This window comes from Epargyreus clarus, unplaced genomic scaffold (assembly GCF_041222505.1).
Source record: "Epargyreus clarus isolate Ecla_fem2 unplaced genomic scaffold, WU_Ecla_fem_2.2 ptg000003l, whole genome shotgun sequence".
NCBI lineage: Eukaryota > Metazoa > Arthropoda > Insecta > Lepidoptera > Hesperiidae > Epargyreus > Epargyreus clarus.
The window spans coordinates 11,576,676-11,595,978 of record NW_027332211.1 but is presented as its reverse complement, the minus strand read 5'-3'; the positions used below and the strand labels follow the sequence as shown (position 1 = coordinate 11,595,978).

The 19,303-nt window shown below is 35.3% G+C and overlaps 2 protein-coding genes across 8 annotated transcripts; one reads left to right on the top strand and one right to left on the bottom strand.

The window, feature by feature from the left end:
* Window positions 1-490: 490 nt before the first annotated feature.
* Window positions 491-2,708, bottom strand: LOC140754225 (metallo-beta-lactamase domain-containing protein 1). 2 transcript variants are annotated; one of them, XM_073089182.1, is made up of 5 exons: window positions 2,608-2,708; window positions 2,229-2,430; window positions 1,978-2,142; window positions 1,795-1,905; window positions 491-1,597 (listed from the first exon to the last, which is right to left on the bottom strand). In XM_073089182.1, the coding sequence occupies exons 2-5, from the start codon at window positions 2,386-2,388 to the stop codon at window positions 1,401-1,403; spliced, it is 633 nt and encodes a 210-aa protein (XP_072945283.1). In that variant the 5' UTR covers window positions 2,389-2,430; window positions 2,608-2,708; the 3' UTR covers window positions 491-1,400. The 2 variants fall into 2 exon arrangements, with proteins under 2 accessions (XP_072945283.1, XP_072945278.1); XM_073089177.1 differs by having other exon boundaries at window positions 2,574-2,686.
* A 541-nt stretch (window positions 2,709-3,249) lies between these two features.
* Window positions 3,250-18,526, top strand: Asph (Aspartyl beta-hydroxylase). 6 transcript variants are annotated; one of them, XM_073088971.1, is made up of 18 exons: window positions 3,250-3,360; window positions 3,498-3,610; window positions 4,834-5,022; window positions 5,313-5,422; window positions 5,803-6,114; window positions 6,424-6,684; window positions 8,197-8,335; window positions 8,655-8,788; window positions 9,279-9,390; window positions 12,021-12,098; window positions 12,352-12,590; window positions 12,678-13,017; window positions 13,948-14,045; window positions 14,872-15,106; window positions 15,325-15,430; window positions 15,512-16,088; window positions 16,727-16,857; window positions 17,804-18,526. In XM_073088971.1, exons 2-18 carry the CDS (start codon window positions 3,559-3,561, stop codon window positions 17,952-17,954), a joined length of 3,264 nt encoding a protein of 1,087 aa, XP_072945072.1. In that variant the 5' UTR covers window positions 3,250-3,360; window positions 3,498-3,558; the 3' UTR covers window positions 17,955-18,526. The 6 variants fall into 6 exon arrangements, with proteins under 6 accessions (XP_072945072.1, XP_072945078.1, XP_072945059.1 ...); XM_073088977.1 differs by having other exon boundaries at window positions 3,261-3,381; window positions 12,352-12,587; XM_073088958.1 differs by having other exon boundaries at window positions 3,261-3,381.
* The last annotated feature ends 777 nt before the right edge of the window (window positions 18,527-19,303 follow it).

The window sequence follows — 19,303 nt, the reverse complement described above, 5'->3', positions numbered from 1 at the left end:
TTTAATTTGCATGTGGGAAATTACCCGTTAGATTGTGATTATCAGATTACTGTTTAACATGTATCAAAATATGATTTTAGAATAATATTATCGCGGAATTTAGATTTTTATTATGTAACGGGTACTTACGGTACTCGGTTTTTAATTTATTTTTTTCCGATATTTCGATCCAGTTACATAGAGTGTGGAATAATCTATCTATCATTAGCAATTGTCAACGGTGTCTCTCAGCCACACTTTTCGCCGTGACCACGATCCATGAAACTGTCGAAGTATCTGCAATAAATAAATTTAAAACCGCGTATCGTAAGAACTCGTTATATATTAAAATGTATCAAAATAATAGTACAACAAATGATGTATTATTGACTTATTACTCTCTAGTCTCTCATGTTAGTTTTGAGTTACATTTTTCAAAATCTGAATGTATAGTGTAAGCACATGTAACAAAAAGTTCTTTTATTGTAAAAAATATTGCTAAATTGTTTCCTTTTTTTCATATATGTTGCCCTAAAGGTTTAATCTTAGTAATAGACTCTTAAATATCTTTTTTGCTTTAAATGAAGAATTTTAAACATCTTTATGTTCAGCTTCCTCATATTAAGATCAGACAACTGTGTTGTTCAATATTACATTGTTATTATACTTCGAATAAATTATAATATATACCTAAAACTTATTTTGTCACCGAATTTTTTGTAAAACAAATCCTTTTACATGTACTATGTGTAATAAAATTTAATGCAAAAAAGTCTTTTCATTCATATCTTTTTAATCAGAATAATATTATGGGCATCTTCAAGTGATATACAGGAACTAATTGAAATTGGAAGATATAATAAAACCAAGTTCGTCAACACTACCTCTCAGTGTGAAATGTGTTTGGGCTAATGTGCTAGACATGCAGATTGGTAGTATTTAAGGCCCATTGCAACCACTGGGCTATCACCACTCTTTTACAAGTATATGCAAATATATAAAAAAGCAGAAAAAAGCTGTGTTATTATTAAGTACTTATTTATTGGATAAGATTTAACAATACTACAATAAATTGTACTTATTATGCATAGTAATATAATTTGATTAGCATACTTAATTTTTCCTTAATTATTTTTTGTTGGCAAAATTACATAACTTGCCTAACATCTAGGCTTTAATATTAAATCCATCTTATAAAAATAAATGGCATATAACACTTATGTACTTGATCTTTCTATCACAATATCTTGCAGCACAAAACACCATCAGTCTTCAAATGCAAATGTCTTAACCGATTCTGTGCGGATGGCACCACAGTTGTGCTACATCCGCTACAGTTTTGCCACATCGGCACGGAATGGGTTTAGTAACAAAGTTTAGCTGATCATGATCATCATTTTTAGTGTTTATATTATGTCTATTTATTCTGATGCCTGTTTTTTCAAAGCATCTCTAATTTGATCAGTAACTTGGAATTTTGGCCCATGTCCGGGTACTATCCAATCTGCTAAACATGCTACTTTTGATCTGTTCTTCCTTTGTTGAATGGGATCCTCACTGCCTGCATCTTTCCACATATCAGGATTTTCAATATCTTCAAACTTCTCAAATAAATCACCTAAAAATATAGAACCTTATACATACACAATGTTTTATGAGTATTTTAAAGATTTAATTAATTACAGCAAAAAGGCTTAGTAGTTGCATTTAATTTCATTTTACATATTATGTCTATAACTATAAACATAAGCAGAATAATATTATATGAAAAGATAGTACATAAAAAAGTTTTGATTCAATCAAATATGTACATACCAGCAATAGCTACGGTTCCTTCTTTGGTGGTGACCAGTACACTCACATGTGCCATTGTGTGCCCAGGTGTTGGTATCACCTTCACTCCATCATTTATAACATATTCCTCACCTGAGAACAAGAAATAAATCTTTCAAATCTGATCAACTTATAAATTATGTCACATAAATAGAGATACTGTACCTTTATCAAATGGATAAATAAAATACTTGTCTTTATGGGATATGCTGTATCCAACAATATGTTTTGCCTTCATGAAGAGGTTGTTATTGCCAACATGATCCGAATGTCCATGAGTAGAAACAACATAGTGAATATCATTGGGCGAAATATTGTGTTTCTTCAGACCTGATACAGAAAAAAGGAATAAGAAAAATTACACTGAATTTACAGAACAATTAAGTAATATCTTGTAAGAATAAGAAAATATTTACCATTTATTATCAGCTCAGAGTCCCATGCTGTCATGGTGTCGACGATAACATTGTGTGGTCCAGTTATAAGGGTACATGAGCAATTAGCTGACATTTCGTCATCTGAATTCATCTCTGAGTATCCATCGTACAATACTATAGTTTCACTCATTGTGTTCATCTTTCCTTACAAAGCCAGGTGTTCAAAACCAAAAGAGCCGGGCTGAAGTTAAAGTAATCTTTTAACAATCAAAGTAGCAATGCAATGCAACAAGATTATGTAATCTGAAGTATTATATCTATAGGTTATTATATAGTGACTTCGGGAATATAAAAATACAAAAGTAAAAGTAAAACATTATTTACAATAAAATTAATTTCGATGATATCAGAATCACACCTCGTTGACGACGTCAATGTCAGTAATATCGGTATTGTCACTATTGTCAGACTGTCAAACAATCAAACAAATATTTGATGTCAGATCACACAATCAGCTGTAAACCGTCTAGAAACAGCTGTTTATTTATTTGCCATGTGGAGTTTGAAAATTTTATATAAAAAGTAAATAAAATGCTAAAATATAAAAAAAAGACTCGTACGCACTATTCGTCAAAACACAAGCTATAGTCAGTACAAACATTTCTGTATGTGTGGCGGTTTTCGGCGATAAGTCATTTATTTTGTAAGTAATAAGATATGTTAGTATTTTTTTAATTTCCCTAAGTAAAAAGTTTTTAGGAGGTACATCCATTTAGTAAAATAACGGTCTTAAGAACTACAAACTTTATTTGTAAAATTAATAATTTTAGAGATTTTTGTAATAATATGTCAATATTATTGATAAATAGAGTCATTAAAACTATCCATTTCTTAAGTTATCTAGTAAAGAAAAATGGAGTAATAAAAGATATATTTAAAATGCCAGTTGGTTTGTCGTTATTATATTTTATACAAATTCCATTATTGTATATAAAATTTTAATAAAAATCTTACGAAGTTATTGACAACTTTGTAAGATTTTTATTAAATGTCTGTTAATTGTCAACTTGTCAAGTCTTTTATATTATATACCCGTCTCTGTCTTTCCCCAGCTGTCTTTGCCGGTTATTTTTAGGTTAAAATCTAAAATAAATTCAAGAAACCCGTGGCGGTACAGTACATACTTTGTTATGTAGGTTATTTTAAAATTCCAACGTGCGCCAATATATTGTATGTTCATTAAAATTGCGCATTTAGATTACTGTATATATAAGTTGCTGGTTCATTGTGATTCCATTGTTTACCCAGGGTTATGAAACAATAGGGGGATCTCTTCTGCCGCCTACGGAGCGTCAGATTAAATTGAGCCATGTCCGGCGATGTACAACCAAGGAAGCGCAAAGATAAAAAACGAAAGAAAGGTAATAAAATGTATTTTTTTTATGTCACCAAATTCATACATTCATCTTATTGTTCCATCAATTGTACCATCTATATGTACTTTTTCTCAACATTAGTAAATTAAACAATAAAATAGACTATTTAATTAAGCCCTGCAATATTTACGACACGTGTTGTAAAGATTTTTGTTGTAAATATCACCTATTAGAATAATTAATTTAAATCCTGTAGCGTTTTTTAATGGGCTTTTCAGTACAAAATGTACTTACAAGTTGCCTTATGGCAATATAATATAGACAATAGTACATAAATGTGAATTTAATAACTGTTATTCATGAAAATCTAAATATATATACAGTGTAAACTCTTTATAACGAATTTCAAGGGACCGAGCATATTTATTCGTTATAGAGAGTTTTCGTTATAGGGAGGGAGGAGAAAAAATCAACCCAAAACCAATTGCAATCATTTCTGTCACACTTTTTCGTTTCTTTAATGCTTACTGGCCATCTTGACAATTTCAAAGTTGATTTACAACTGATAATACGCGATTGGTGTCCATGGTATGTATAGTACTTAGACAGACAAATTCCTGCAGACAATGTAATCTAAGAATATAATGGCACACGTGTTAAGGCAAATAACAAGAACAAAAGCGAAAGGGCCGTTTATGAACCCCGTAATCTTTCTTAAAACTTTCGGCACCTCAAAAGGTTAGTTTTTTAGCTGCTTATAAAACAATTCCAGTGTAAAAATATTGTTCTCGTCTAAATATGAACGTATTTCTTCGTAATAGAGAGTGACTGTTGCGTTATAAAGAGTGAATCAATGTATGGGTTTTAATGTAAACCAACCAATTGAACTTATTTCTACGTTATAGAGAGTTTTTCGTTATAGAGAATGACGTTATAAAGAGTTTACACTGTAATTTGATATACACTAGTGCTACTAGCTAATCCTCCTAGGAATCTGAAGTGTGCATTGACAACTACTTTGAAACAAATATTCCTGCCATTGCAGCTATGCGAGGTGTCACTACTACATACTATAATTAAACTACTGCCACTACCACTATTACTACTATTGTTAATATTTCTTAAAGAAATTCACATTGTAATAATCACAGTATAGTGCAAAATACATAGCACCTGTAATGCAAGTAATCTATAAAGTGTCTAACAATTGTCTTAGTACCAAGTAACATTACATAAATTATACTTATATTTCTGTTCTGTATTTCCAGATGAGCTGAGCGTGGAGGAGCACCGTGGGACAGCGGCAGTGTTTGGCGAGGGAGATGTGTTGATGCACTCACAGCATGAGCATGGCACTGGAGGACACTGGTGTGCAAAGATCATATTCTTTTCACTCCTAGCTGTTCTTGTTACTCTCATTGGATTAATCATACTGGAAAACAGAGGCCTCACTGAATGTAAGTATTTGATGTAGGTTTTTTTTGTCATACCACTTATATATCAATTATATATGAAACACAAAAGACTATTCTACTACTACATATGTACTTTCGTATAACTGAAGAATGTCTGTAATTAAAAATTAATCTTTCTTAGGAATTTATTATTAAGTAATGTAATGTAAGAGGTATTTACTCCATAATTCTTAATGAAGCAATGTGATAATACTGGTGTACTTCAAATTGAATGAAAGTAAATGTAGAATAAAGTCATGATTAATAATTGTTTTATATTAACTCAATTACAGTGGAAGCGAATGCGGTAGAATCTCGTTATTCTGGAGTACTCGATGGTTGGATAGAGGAGGCTCCTGATGATGATCACCATGATGAACATACACTAGAATTAAAACATCATGTAAGTATCAAATTATCTAACACCACTGTACATTATTCTGAATTAAAGAATAGAGTAGTATTTGCAATTTTTGTATAAGTTTAGAATCATATTAGATAATTTCATCTGTGTTAAATATATAATATAATACCTTTAGAATATGCATACAAACATTACCATTTCATATTGTAGTATGAAATACAATAATACACCTTAATACTGAAATCCGTACCAAAATAATGTTTTCCAGTGATTTTAATGTCCTGCAGTAAGTATCATTTTTTAAATCACATACTTATTATCAAGTTGTATCTGTTATGATTTAAATTCAACAAACATGTGGTATCCGTCGAAGTTAGTAAGGGTGATAATAGATACAAAACTCATTCAACAATGCTTAGGAGCATACTGATGATGATGATGAGCACGCATCCGAAAACGATCTCGACAATAACGGAGACGAACACGACGAGGAGATCGATCATGACGAAGATGATGATGATGATGAGGAAGGTCATGACGAAGAAGGTGAAGATGCAGACGACGACGAAAATGATGACGGAGATGAAGATGAATCTAAAGAGATAGATCAAGAAGAAGATGAGGATGAAGATCAACAAGCTAACGACGCTGATCAAGCTGATGACGACGACGATGATGATGATGACGAAGAGGACGATGAGGGAAGTGAAGAACAAGATATCAAAGTTGAGGTGTGATTTTCTTTGCTCAAAAAAGTAGACAACTGTGTTTTGCATGGCATTTGCATATACCGAGAAAGAATTTTAACTTATAAAACACATATTTGACTTTTTAACCTTTTAAAAATAAACAAGCTTTATTATTTACTGGATTTTGTATAAGAAAAAAGTAGAAAAAAAAATTGATACTGCAATGTAACCCCTTTTTTGCTTCAGTCTGTAAAATACAAACAATACAAACATTGGTGCATGATTTTAATTATGTATGTATGTACATTTAGTTATAAAGGAAAGATATTATTATTCTCTCAAATTGAACAGGCTAAACATGATGCAAATGATGATGACGATGACAACGACGATGACGACAAAGACGACGACGATGATCAAGATGAAAATGATGAAGATGATAACAATAGGATAGATACTAATGAGGAGGATGATGATAGTAATGAGTTAAAAGACATAGATGATGATGATGATGACGACGATGATAATGAGGAAGAAATCGATAATCGAAGTGTTGAAAATGACAACGCTGATGATGACGACGATGAAAACAGCAAAGAAGATAATGATGAGGTGCAGATAAATAGTGATGTGAAACGTGTGGCAGCAAACTAAACGATATGATTGGCTACTAACATATATGAAGCTTTATCAATGGCACGAGTATTTTTATGACTTCTAGTATAACAGCAATTTAAAATATGTATTAACAAGACTTATAAAATAAGTACAAAAACTTTAAATAAAGGTTTTGTTTAGAGTATCAATAATGAAGCTGGGTGGCAACTAAAAAGACTATTGAAGTAAAAACAAACCGCTTTTGTGAAATTGGTTGTTGTGAAGTTGAACAATTACTATTTAAAGATTATATAATATGTTTTTAGTATTTGTAACAAAAATTTCAATTTTGATCATTGATCAATCAAAGATTATAGTATAAAATCTTTATAAATGTCTTTCCAATTATGTATATTTTACCTTCACATGAATTGTCTTCATTATAAAACATTCATATAAATATTACTACATATCAATGTAGATTGTTCAATACCAACACCCATATCTAGTTTAACATAGATATTAAAATCGATTAGCAACATTTGACATTTTTATGCTTACTGTGTAATACTACCTGTTCCTTAGGACATCACTCATCATAGTTTCAAGAAGCTAGCCATGACTTGCTAGTCTACAATAATAATTTTAATATGTTAATGTCATTCAAAGCTCTTCTGCATGATACTATAAATATCTGGTTGCAATCGGTTAAAAAAATGATCGAAAGTAGTTGGAGCTATAAACGTTTAAAGTTTTCTATTTAATTTTTCTGGCCAATATTTTCTAGCAGCTGCTGACCTTTAGCATGTGCACAGAACATCAGAATTACAAATCGATTAACCCAGTGTCCCTCATGGAAGCCACAGAAAAAGAGTGTCGCTTACATCACTATAACACGCTTACGTTGTGTATTATATTACTCAAAATTGTATCACTTCGTGCAGTAGTCATTAACATTATGAAGTCAATGTTAGGCAGAAAATGCATTAAAATATTTTAAAGCTGTGGAAGGAAATATAACAAAATCAGACCTTTGCAGGGTCAGCTCCAAAATCTTTATTTTTCTCGTAAAGCGTGACTATTTACTGTGTTAAAATCTTTTTATCTGACTTATATCCTTATGACACAATGCTACCTTACGCGTTGTTTTAAAAGCAACATATCTATATATAATCTAAACTATTTTGTAACTTGGACTGCTTCAAATTTTCAGCAAATAATATAATAATTCAAATAAACTTATAAAAATATGTCTGAAAAGATCAATCGAGGTAAAAAGGAGATATAGTTTGTATCATCTTATATATAAAATTCTCGTGTCACAATGTTAGTTACCGTACTCCTCCGAAACGGCTTTACCGATTTTCACCAAATTTTATATGCATATTCAGTAGGTCTGAGAATCAGCTAGTATCTGTTTTTCATACCCCTAAGTGATAAGGGTTGTTCACCTTTAACATTTTTTTAATTATATGGCAACACAACGTTTGCCGGGTCAGCTAGTTTAAATATATTTTCAACGTGCAGGATGACGATGAACATGAAGAAGAACACGAGGAAGAGATCGAAGAGGAGATAGAAAAGATAGAGAAAGAAGTCTTGGATCAAGAGGAGCCCGAGTCAGTAGAGGTAGCGCTACCAGAGACAAGTGTGGAGAAACAAGAAGGTACGACTAAGTGGTTCTATATGGCGTGAATATACAAATTGAAGAGTTTCATAGTCAAAGAGTTCATCTGTATTCTAAAAAATTGCTATTTTAGACAGTATTTGATGTTTCTTTGGGAAAATCCCTATGCATACATGCATGTTTTAAAAAGTCTGTTTGCTTATCTGTGTATGCAATGATATTGAAAATTAAATTAGCCCATGCACTTGGACAAAAATGAATGTAAATAGCATGTGTTGTAGAAAGATGTGAGCCTGCCATAATAAACTTTTTTACCTAGTAGTGTATTGTTCTTATTAATTAAATTATATTCACTTAGATACATCAGTGGAATTGGTAAATCCTGATGAAGAGGAGGGGGCGGACGATAGTGAATTCTTGGTAGTGGACGATCTGGACGAGCCCGCCGTGGAGCGCATCGCGCCGCCGCCGTCCGGCAAGCCGTACGATGAGGTATGCACAACAAATTATGTAAAGAAACATTTATTTCGTCACTATTAATATGTAAGTGTAATTACAACAATACTAACCTTCTCGTTATGAGAGGAGACCGGTGCCCAGCAGTGGGACAGTAATGGGTTGATGGTGATGATGACAACAATACTTAAATAGATCAGAAAATATTCTAAATTTTAAGTAATAAATTTGTTTTGTCTTAATGTCTAAATTTTGTCCTTTGCTGAAATTGTTACATATAGTTTTTAGTTGCTCTTGCGTTTAAAAACCATTATCGTTCGTTTTAGTATATTCGTAGTTGTTATATAGATCAAATAATAAATATACCTATTCTGATGAAGTTAAAAATGTCTTAGTTAAATAAAATTATTTAAAATATTTGCATAACTTGCATGTAATCACTAAAGTATCTGTGATGCATTTTAATTATATCTTTCAATCTTTTGCAATCCTCTTACATAAAAATGCTTTTATTTTCACAATACAGATTGAAGATGAGGTTTCCACAGAAGTAGCACCGAACACGCTGGCGGAAGAGGAAGAATACGAGAAGCAGCAGGAGCAACTTCGTCAAGAAGAAGAGCAATCTTCCAGCCACAGTGAGTACCATACCTTTCATATTAACGCCTAGATATCGTCACTGCAAAACGTTCATCAATACCGAATTGTTGTAAATACAATATTCAATCGGTCAATATTCTGAATAGTATTAAATCAAAATAAAGCATTGAAACTGCTATGTTCAATGCATATTTGTCAATAAATATTTTCGGTGAATTATTTAAGAGATAGGTAAGATATCAAATTTCTTCAGACAGAAAGCTGGTCTACAGTCAATCGTTCCACGTTCACATTCCTTTTTAATTCATTGTTATGATTTAAGGCATGTACATATTAAGTGTTGATATAATACAAAAAAAAATTACAAGATATCTCCCGTTTTGACACGTGGACATCTTCTCTCTGTGGAAGTGAGTAATAGTAACAGCGTTCGCGCTACTTATTCAGGGCTGAATTTTATAGTAAGATACGAACATTATGTAAATATGCCTTGAGGCATTTAACCGTAGTAATCACTTAGTACAGGCTTAGGTGTATGATAATTAATTGTTTGCCTAGCGTTAAATTATAGCTTACCACAAAATAATGTTGCCCAAAAGTAAGTCAAGTTCTAAGATAAAAGAAAATTCGAATAAAAGCAGATTTTATCTCATTGCTAACTTATGTGGCGAGCTGGTGAAACATGGGGACGCCATGTGCTCATTAGCACGCTATTTAGTTACGCCATTACTGTCGCTGTTACTGAAATAGACCGAGCGGTGGTTGGACGAGTACTTCCGCAATTGAACCATTACAAAGGGTTCCACGTTTCGTCATGCTGGAATTTGTACTTCGATCTATGGATCTGTTAAGATATCTTGTTGTTCTATTAATAATAATAAGTGATAAAAGAAATTTAAACATGTTATTTCAAGATAACTGTCATTATCTATACTCATATTTTATGCTTATTTGCATGATGTCAAAACATAAAAATCTCGCTTTAAGATGTTTGTTTGTCTGTTTGTAGAGGTTAAGTTTGGAAAAGAGAGAAACAATATTGGTGGGATATCATATGGAAATTGACATATGCTTTTTGAAAAAAAAAATACTGATGAAAACTTTTAATACAGTGCATGCGAGTTCTATCGCGAGTGAAAGCTTATGTAAAATAAATGATAGTAAAAATATATTTAAAACAGTATTGCCGGATTATGATACAAGTTTATTAAGAATGCATTAATTTATTATTGAGTAGGTAGTGTGTGGTTTGGTTTTTTACTAATTGCTCATATTTACGTCTGCTTTTTTATCATAAAATTAACCCATATTAACCACTAACAGCGCTACAAAATGACCTCATTTTACTAATTTTATAGGTAGAAATAATATGCGTCATTAATATAGGGTTAGCTAGATTTTAAAAAGTACATTTTCTCTGTTTAAAAGTGGAAGGACAATGTTTTACCAAAAATCACTATTCTGCTGTGACGAGGCTTTTAAAAATTAATTTAGATCCAGAGCTTATATTAGGCTGAATACCGTTCAACAACAACATATGTATATATTTTGCATTCAATAATTACTACAGATGAATAATAAAAATAAGCATGTTAATGCAATAATAAGAATGATAAATTGTGATGTTGTATACTATAAATTGAGTTAAAATTAATTAATAGTTTTGGGATAATCTTAATCAGAATTAAAGGCTTAATAGCGGGAAATAAATGGCGTGCAATACAAAAGAAATAACGTGAAAAAGAAAATAATTAGTTAGAGAATGATTTTATATGAAACTTCACATTGTGTAATTAACACGTCATTCTATCCAGCCGGTCGGTAATACATACATATTTTACTATAAATTATTAACACATAACACATTATATCAAAAACACTGTCCATTTGAAAAATAAATCGTTTTTTATATCAATTTTCACAATTTACAAGACGTGCTAATTGACTTTTTCTATTAAATGACTTAACTCTAAGTAAATATAAATATACTCGTATTCATAGATAAATAATTAAAAATTACGTCATAAGTAATTAGAACAGTGGACAATAGTAGTAAACGTAACAACAGCTGGGTATGAAAATTATGTGAAATATTGTATGTAACGCTCCTCCCACGCGGCGCCCACGCGTTCTCCGCGCGCTAAACTCGCTTATTTGTGTCATCTGCAGCTGCGTCAGTGCACGTTTAGTATTAATTTAGAATACTCATACTGATAACATGTCCTTCTTAAACTTTCTAGGGCAAATCTTTGCCCAGGGTCACGAACACTTAGGAGGTAAATACAATTTTTATGCTTCCACCTAATTTCAACACAATCCTAATACAACTTAACATAGTTTCGTTTGTAAATGATTTTCCCCAATGTCACGTGTCACATTTGGCTCGCGACATCACCAGCGTTCGTTCGGCCGATCCGAATTTTATAAATTCTTGTTTGAATTTTATATTTCTCCCGCTAGACGAATACTTCGGTAACGTTACACTTCATTAAAATCGAAACCTGTAAATACTCACAGCGACAATCACATCATCCGCTTGCCGGTGGAAAAATCGTTTTCACGATTTTGGAGTAAACATTATCTCCCCGTCTCGTAGGCGGTCGAGACGTCGCCGTCAGACAGGGTGGCATTGGGCAGAGAGTCTAAGCGTGTGGCGCGTGTGTTGCAGTGTGGCTGAGGCTGGCGGTGGGCGGCGCGCTGCTGGCCGCCACGCACGCCGTCGTGCGCCGCGCCACGGGCCCGCGCGGTGCGTACCTCGTACTGTAGGCTGTAGTGCTCTCAGCTCGCACTTGTTACAGTAATACCAACGTGTCAGACTCCCTTGATGCGAAGCACTCGTTTGTCACGCAATACTATCTCCCCCCGTTTTAAATACACTTTTTATACACACTTGATTACTTGACATTAAACTCTTTGTTGTAAATATTTGACTGGGGACTGTCACGTATAAATCGCTTGAGGGAGTACAAACTAAGCGCTGATTCCTATTCCCGTAACAGATGCGCCTGAAAGTGAACAGGAGGAGCATGCTAGTAGGGAAGAGACTCCTCTGTCCGATCGGCGAATGACCCTAATATCGGAGGAAGCTGCAAAAGCTATTCCGCTGCAAAGTTCTCAACCAAAGATTGATGAGGAGATTGTTCAAAAAACTGCTTCCTTCGTAAAAGCAGCTCCTGTGCAGAAACAAGAAAGTGAGGAAATAGAGGAGGATGCGGAGGTAGATGAAGAAGCCGAGGTAGTAAGTAATAGGGCCGTTTTGTTGAACATCCGTTCAGTATCGATTTATTATTTGTAATAACATCAACTTTCAATCATTGTTAAATAGGATCAGAAAATACAAAAAACTAAAGATGACACTAAGGAATTGTATAGCGATGAGGATGAGAACGAAGCAGATGAAGAAGTGGACGAAGAAGAGGAATTAGAGGAGAAAGAAGAAATACCCAAATTGGTCCAAAAGGTTTCTGCGGTTAAGAAACAAGAGGAACCGGAAGATGTAGAGGAAGACGTAGAGATCATTGACGATGAACAGGTGGAAGAGGAAGTTGACGAAGAAGTAGAGGATGAGGAGGAAATATCTGATGTAGACGATGCGGAGTTGCTGACTCGTTTGGAGGCTAAATACGGCCGCTTGCCGGAGCCGGAGAGGCCGGGACAAAAACACAGTAAACGCGACTCGTTGACGTGTGTCCGCTTTCTTGTACAAACCGCCGCGTAGCTGACGCATGAGATCAGTAACCAATTAACAATCACTGTTGGCATGACTAACAAAATGTGAGTGATATTAACTTTTTTGATGATTTTGATAATATATGGTTTACGGGGTTAGTGTTTCAGGCCAGTTTAACATATAGCTGTAGCAAATTTCGTGTACACAGATATAATTATTATTGTACGTTGATTTTAGTTAGAAGAGAAACTAATCAACATTTTGTACACGCATGAATTTACTTTCGCGGCATCGTACACGTTTTTGTGCATGTTTTTGTTTTTCCCAGAAACTCTGAGTAAAAAAATAGCCTTACTCAGTCCTGTAAGGACCTACCTGAAATATATCTCCGTTTAAGCTAGTGTAACAAGATAAACCTAAAACAGATTAAAATTTTCAAGTGAGGATATTATGTTTTACTATCGTGTAAATAAGCATAAATTCATAAATCAGACAAACCATTTTATTCATTCATTATTTTATCGCCATTTACTGTAAATTAACTCTTGCTATCCTGGTTTTAAATACTAACCCCGTGTAAACGATAAACCCGACATCTGTAGAAATTTTATTATCTTTTGCTTACTGTTGAAAATACTTTGCTTAAGAATGTATAGTAAATTAAAAACATATTCCTATCTATACTCTATCATTATAGAACTTCATGAGATGACAACATACAAGAGTAAGAATTAAGGAATATTTAGTGCATTTTTGTAATTAAATAGATGACAAACATTTTAAACATTACTATCATATTTTATTTTTCTAAAAAAAATACTATTTATGACGGAAATACTGTGTAACGAATAGTACAGTAGGAATAAATGTTGAATACTAAATAATTTATTATGTGCGTGCGTTATAACATTTGTTGTGTTTGTAGAAGACGGCGGTAACAGCGTAGAGGACGACTGGCCGGGCGAGCCCAGCGAGGTGTTCTGGCGCGAACAGCTGGATAAAGCTGAACAAGACCTCCGCCAAGTAAGAATATAACTTTTAATTTTGTAGAACTCTTCAGGCTGCTCAAATGGAGTTAATTTATTATGAATATATTATAACCCTGTGTGCAGTCAGTGTTTACTCAAGGTGCACAATTCTTCTAACTGATATATTTCTAGTTATACTAGCAGTGATAGTCTTAAGTTTTGAAAATTATACTAAAGGACAAACGATAGAACTGAAACTTTTTAAATATTTTTATTTAAATATGAGACGTATACTAAGATTTTCCCTTGAATTTAGAATACAAAGAAATTAAATATCTGTATTGGTGTATTCCTATTTAGCGTTAAATTGTGTGTGATACTTACGGAGTGGACAACGTTTTCTGCATGATAAAAATCCTCGCTTCGCATTAATAAAAAACAAAATAAGAATACACCAATTTCCTGAAAATTATATAACGTCATTTAAATCAAAATGAAATATTTAATTCTAAACCAATTTGGACGAATTCCAGGACTGGCTGGACTAACAATTTTTGCACTTACTTAATCTCTTTCATCCTTGCTCGTTGTGCCATTTTCCCCCCTCGTCCGCGCGGCCCCGGCCGGCCCCGCGCCGCACCCCGCGAGCCCCCGGCGCCGCGCCGACGACTAACCCCCAAGTAGTGTACGTTCGGTCGTTCAAAATCGAATGTAGCAGACGTTCGATCGTTTAAAACCGAATTCAAGTCATTCGATCCTTTAAAATCGAACGTAGGAGCCATTCGATAGTTCGACGTCGAATGCGAGTCGTTCGATTCGAAATCGAACGTAGTGAATGAGTGTGCGTGTATTGTGTGATTGTTGTGTACTAACGTGCGGAGGGCGCGTTTGGAGCGTGCGAGGAGCGAACCAGCGCACCGGAGCTGGCGGGCAGCGGCCGCGCGCTGTACCTGCGGGCGCGCGCGCTCGACGCGAGGGCCGAGGCGCAGCGCGACAACCGCGTGCTGGCGCAGGCTATATCCGCGTACCTTCAACTTCTGAAGATGAATGAGGGAATCTCCGATAAGAAGCTCGTCGTAGTCGCGCTCCGAACCATCGATAGAATAAAATTTAGAGGTTAGTAAGGCTTGCATACTTGCAAGAAGCACATGCATGATTATATATTAAACGGCAAAGACTCATTTTTTATGAGATCTCATTTCTCATACACTTGAATTACCTTTAAATAATTTATTACAAATAGTTTTTTTTATTCTTAGCAATTGACAATTTTTTGACATCTTATAAAAGTAATATTTCTGCACTTTTTTTTATAATTCTTATTATGTTCTCAGGCACCTACTTAAATGCTGAACCTGTGTACAGATTATTGATACGCCGATTTCCAAATGATGTGACACACCGAAATAATTTGACTATATCGTTTCTCATGGCCAATAGGTAAGCATGCAATATTGAAAACGACTGACTGAGATTTACTCTGTTACTAAAGAGGTAAAACATACAATTTGGTTATTTCAGAGCCGATCTGGCCAGTGAAGTGCTCAGAGAAACGTTACGCCTATGGCCCAACGACCGCGTTGCTCTAGCACACTACGGCTTCATCCTAAAAACCGAGCACAACAAGCTCGAAGAGGCAGTGACGTACTTCAAGAGAGCGCTGGAAGGGGACGCCGGCGCCGCGAACGAGCCCCGATTCTACTACCACCTGGGAGACGCGCTCCTGATGTTGGGGCGGAAGGACGAGGCGGACGCGGTGCACCGGCGGGGCGCCGAGCTCGGCCACTTCCTGTCGCCGCTGCAGCGGTCGCTGTACAACGTGGAGCGGCTGCAGAGCCAGCCGTGGTGGGACGTGGCGGGCACGCCGTACGCGCGGCTGGCGCGCGAGCTGGAGGCGGCGTGGCGCGACATCCTGCGCGAGGGCGAGGCGGCGCGCGCGCTGTACGAGCGCGAGCGCGAGGGGCTGCGCGAGCGCGGCGAGTGGTCGCAGCTGGACGTGTTCGTGCGCGGCCGCGAGGTGCCCGGCCGCTGCGAGCGCGCGCCCGTCACATGCGCCATCGTGCGCCGCGAGCCCGCCGCGCGATGCCGCCGCGGACAGGTAAACATAACACTATTTAAGAAATAACTGTTTATTGCAATAAGGCGTATTTTCTACTGGAGTGGTTTTTGTAAATAAAATGTGTGTTATCCTGATATTGTTTATTTTATCACTAGTGCATCAATAGACAAAGCGAGTAATTTGTAAAACTATAGACATAGTATTGATTCTCATGGATGCACAGCTATACAGTTTATAAATTTTGCGTATGTATTTGGACAATATCCAAACAGACTTTTAATTTATATTGCTAATTTAATATTTCCATCTATAAATCTTGGTGGTAGAACCCTTTGTGGTTCGACTCTAGCGACATCACCTCCACACCTATTTCTGCCTCATAACAGCAGCGTTAAGCGCTGCTGTGTTCTAGTTTGAAGGGTGTGATAAGAGAGACATACTTTTCCGAGGTTTTCCAGCTTAGTCTTCAGGGGTAACGACGCATCTGTGGACGACCTCAAGTAGAAATATCTTATCCTATCTGGGTTTGATTACGGATGTTACCATCGGGTGGACTGCATGCCCGTCTGCTAGTCCTATATCATAAAAAAATGCATTTACGATCAATCCGAGTACAGCATACTTCACGCCTTTGTAAAAAATATCCTTCCTTTATATTTAAACATAATGTTGTGCAGGTGAAGTTCAGCGCGTTGTCGGGCGGCACGCACGTGCGCGCGCACGTGGGCCCCACCAACTGCCGCCTGCGCCTGCACCTCGCGCTCAGCAACACGCAGGGCGCCTACCTGCGCGTCGGACACGAGACCAGGTCGGTGTTTATGTGGATCGTTTGTTAAGGCTCCGCTTATGCTGCTTCTAGACACGATGCTTTCTAAATTTGATAGTATCATAAAGATTCCCTGTGACAACTGATGCCATTTACTTTCAAACGTATATACGTACAAACATGTACTCGTAAAGATACACTATGTTACACGATGATCCGCGTATCGCAGTAGTCACCATACCAATTTGGTGAATATTTGTAAATGTTTGACTATTGCACGACTCATGATGCGAAGCATCAGAGAGTGCTTTACGATCGAAAAATTTTTTTCGCTTCATTTTGGCGGCTATTTTTATTATTATAGCCTTGATAGTTCACGGAATCAAGATATTTTGCATACTATTGTCGAGATATTTTAATGGAGATTAATTCCATACTCTTTAAAAATGGATTTACTGCAATAGAATTGGAAAAAAACACCAAAATAGGTTAAAAAAAAATTTCCTGTCCGTCATGTGTGAAACCTGAAAACACTGTAACTTGTGAAAAAATCCATCATTTGAGTTATTTTTTTTTTTTTTTTAATTCTAATCGACGATTGTAGGTCACTGAATGCGAATGATTAATTAATTCAGTGTCGTTTAATTGCAATTAATAAAAAACGAAAACTACAAGACTGTATATCTATAGATATTATGTACATTTATTCCACCAGGGGCGCTTGTGCAGTACCTTCTTCCTACTACAGCTGTTTATTCGGCAATTAATTTTGAACGACTTAAGTTTTTTTTTTTTATATTTCATAATTAAATGAGCATTATGAGTCGTGCACTTTTGGATTTTCCAAACTTTTCGTCTCTTTATTTGTAGTAGAAGTAATATAGTATACACTTGCTGGTAGTGGCAATGATAAATGCCAATAGGCATTAAGTCGACCATTATATAATTAAATGAAATATGCAAATGAACGTATATCATACAATTCCAGGCAGTGGGAAGTGGGCAAGGTGTTGATGTTCGACGACAGCTTCGAGCACGAGGTGTGGCACAACGGCACCGCCACGCGGCTCGTGCTCATCGTGGACGTGTGGCACCCCGCGCTGTCGCCCGCCGAGCGCCGCGACCTGCCCGCCATCTAGCGGAACACTTCACCTACAAGATACTATACGAGCTGGTTTTACCTATATATAGTCCGCGTAAAACTGCTAATCCGCTAGTAAATATTGAAATGAATCGCGACGCCATAGCAAAGTGTATGACTACACCTGCTCGCAACAACTTCAGAGCGGACTAGCAGGTTGGCGCGGCCTCTAGATATATGAAAGGTATAAAAGCAAAACGCTTTAGTCAACAATTTCATTTCTTTTTAATTGGGTATATTAAATTATACAGCTCGAAAGCAACAATATGCTAAACTTGACGTTAAAGTACATAGACACGACTCACGGTAAAAGGCTTTTCGAAACTAGCGTTCATAAATAATTTCTGTGTCACTACAGAAAATCGCTAAGAACTTAGATGTCTTTCCTGAAGCACCTTTGCTTTTATACCCCTTATATAGATTTGACAGTCATAGCTTAGATACTAGAAAATTTTGCGCGTTTTAAATACAGTTTAGACTTGGCCCAAGTGTATTGTGCAAATTTGCCACGAAACATTTAATTACATTTTAAGTTTGACAAAAATTCGCGTGTTCAATTTCACGTAATGATTTTATAAAAGGAATTTCTTTCAACTAAAAAGCTAAATATAATTGAACTACGTAGTAGATCAACAACTCAAAAACATTCAACTCTACTATAGAAACTTTAACGCTAAATATTTGATATTGTTGTAAGTAACGTACCTGTCGTAAGCGTATGAGTCTCACGGGCTTTCAATACCAAATATTATATATAAAGTTCTATATATGGTCAATTTAAGCGACAATAAGCATAATCGTTTCCAATTTTGTCGCATTTTCGTTTCGGTTTAAAAAGCATTTAATATTTATGTACGACTGTTTTGTTTTTTATTACGTAGCTAATTCAGTTAGCTGTGTATTTATCGAAATCATGTGATACATTTTTATTGGAATTATAAAAAGCATTTTTAAGCGCTATTGCGTTAAATAATCTATTACGTTGATATTTCAAAAAATGCGCATGTTGAGGCGTAAAGATGCGGACTATAAAAGTTTTGCATGATGTATGTTGCCTCTAATCTTATCAAAAAATATTTAGGGTCTTATTTTTCAAATTACTTGACGCAAGAACTCCATCCGCACGATGTAAATATTATATGAATGGTTTTATGTATAAGTTAGCATTAAATCTATAAATTTAATGATTATGATGATTGTAAATGTCCTCGAATAACCCTAGGTCCTATAATCGCACTTGCATTTTTATTCATTTTACTAACAAGACTTGAACAAGAAGAACTTGTTTATATTATTTGCAAATTTTGTTACTATAAAAAGCCTTTATATTTGTAGGTTTTGTTATTA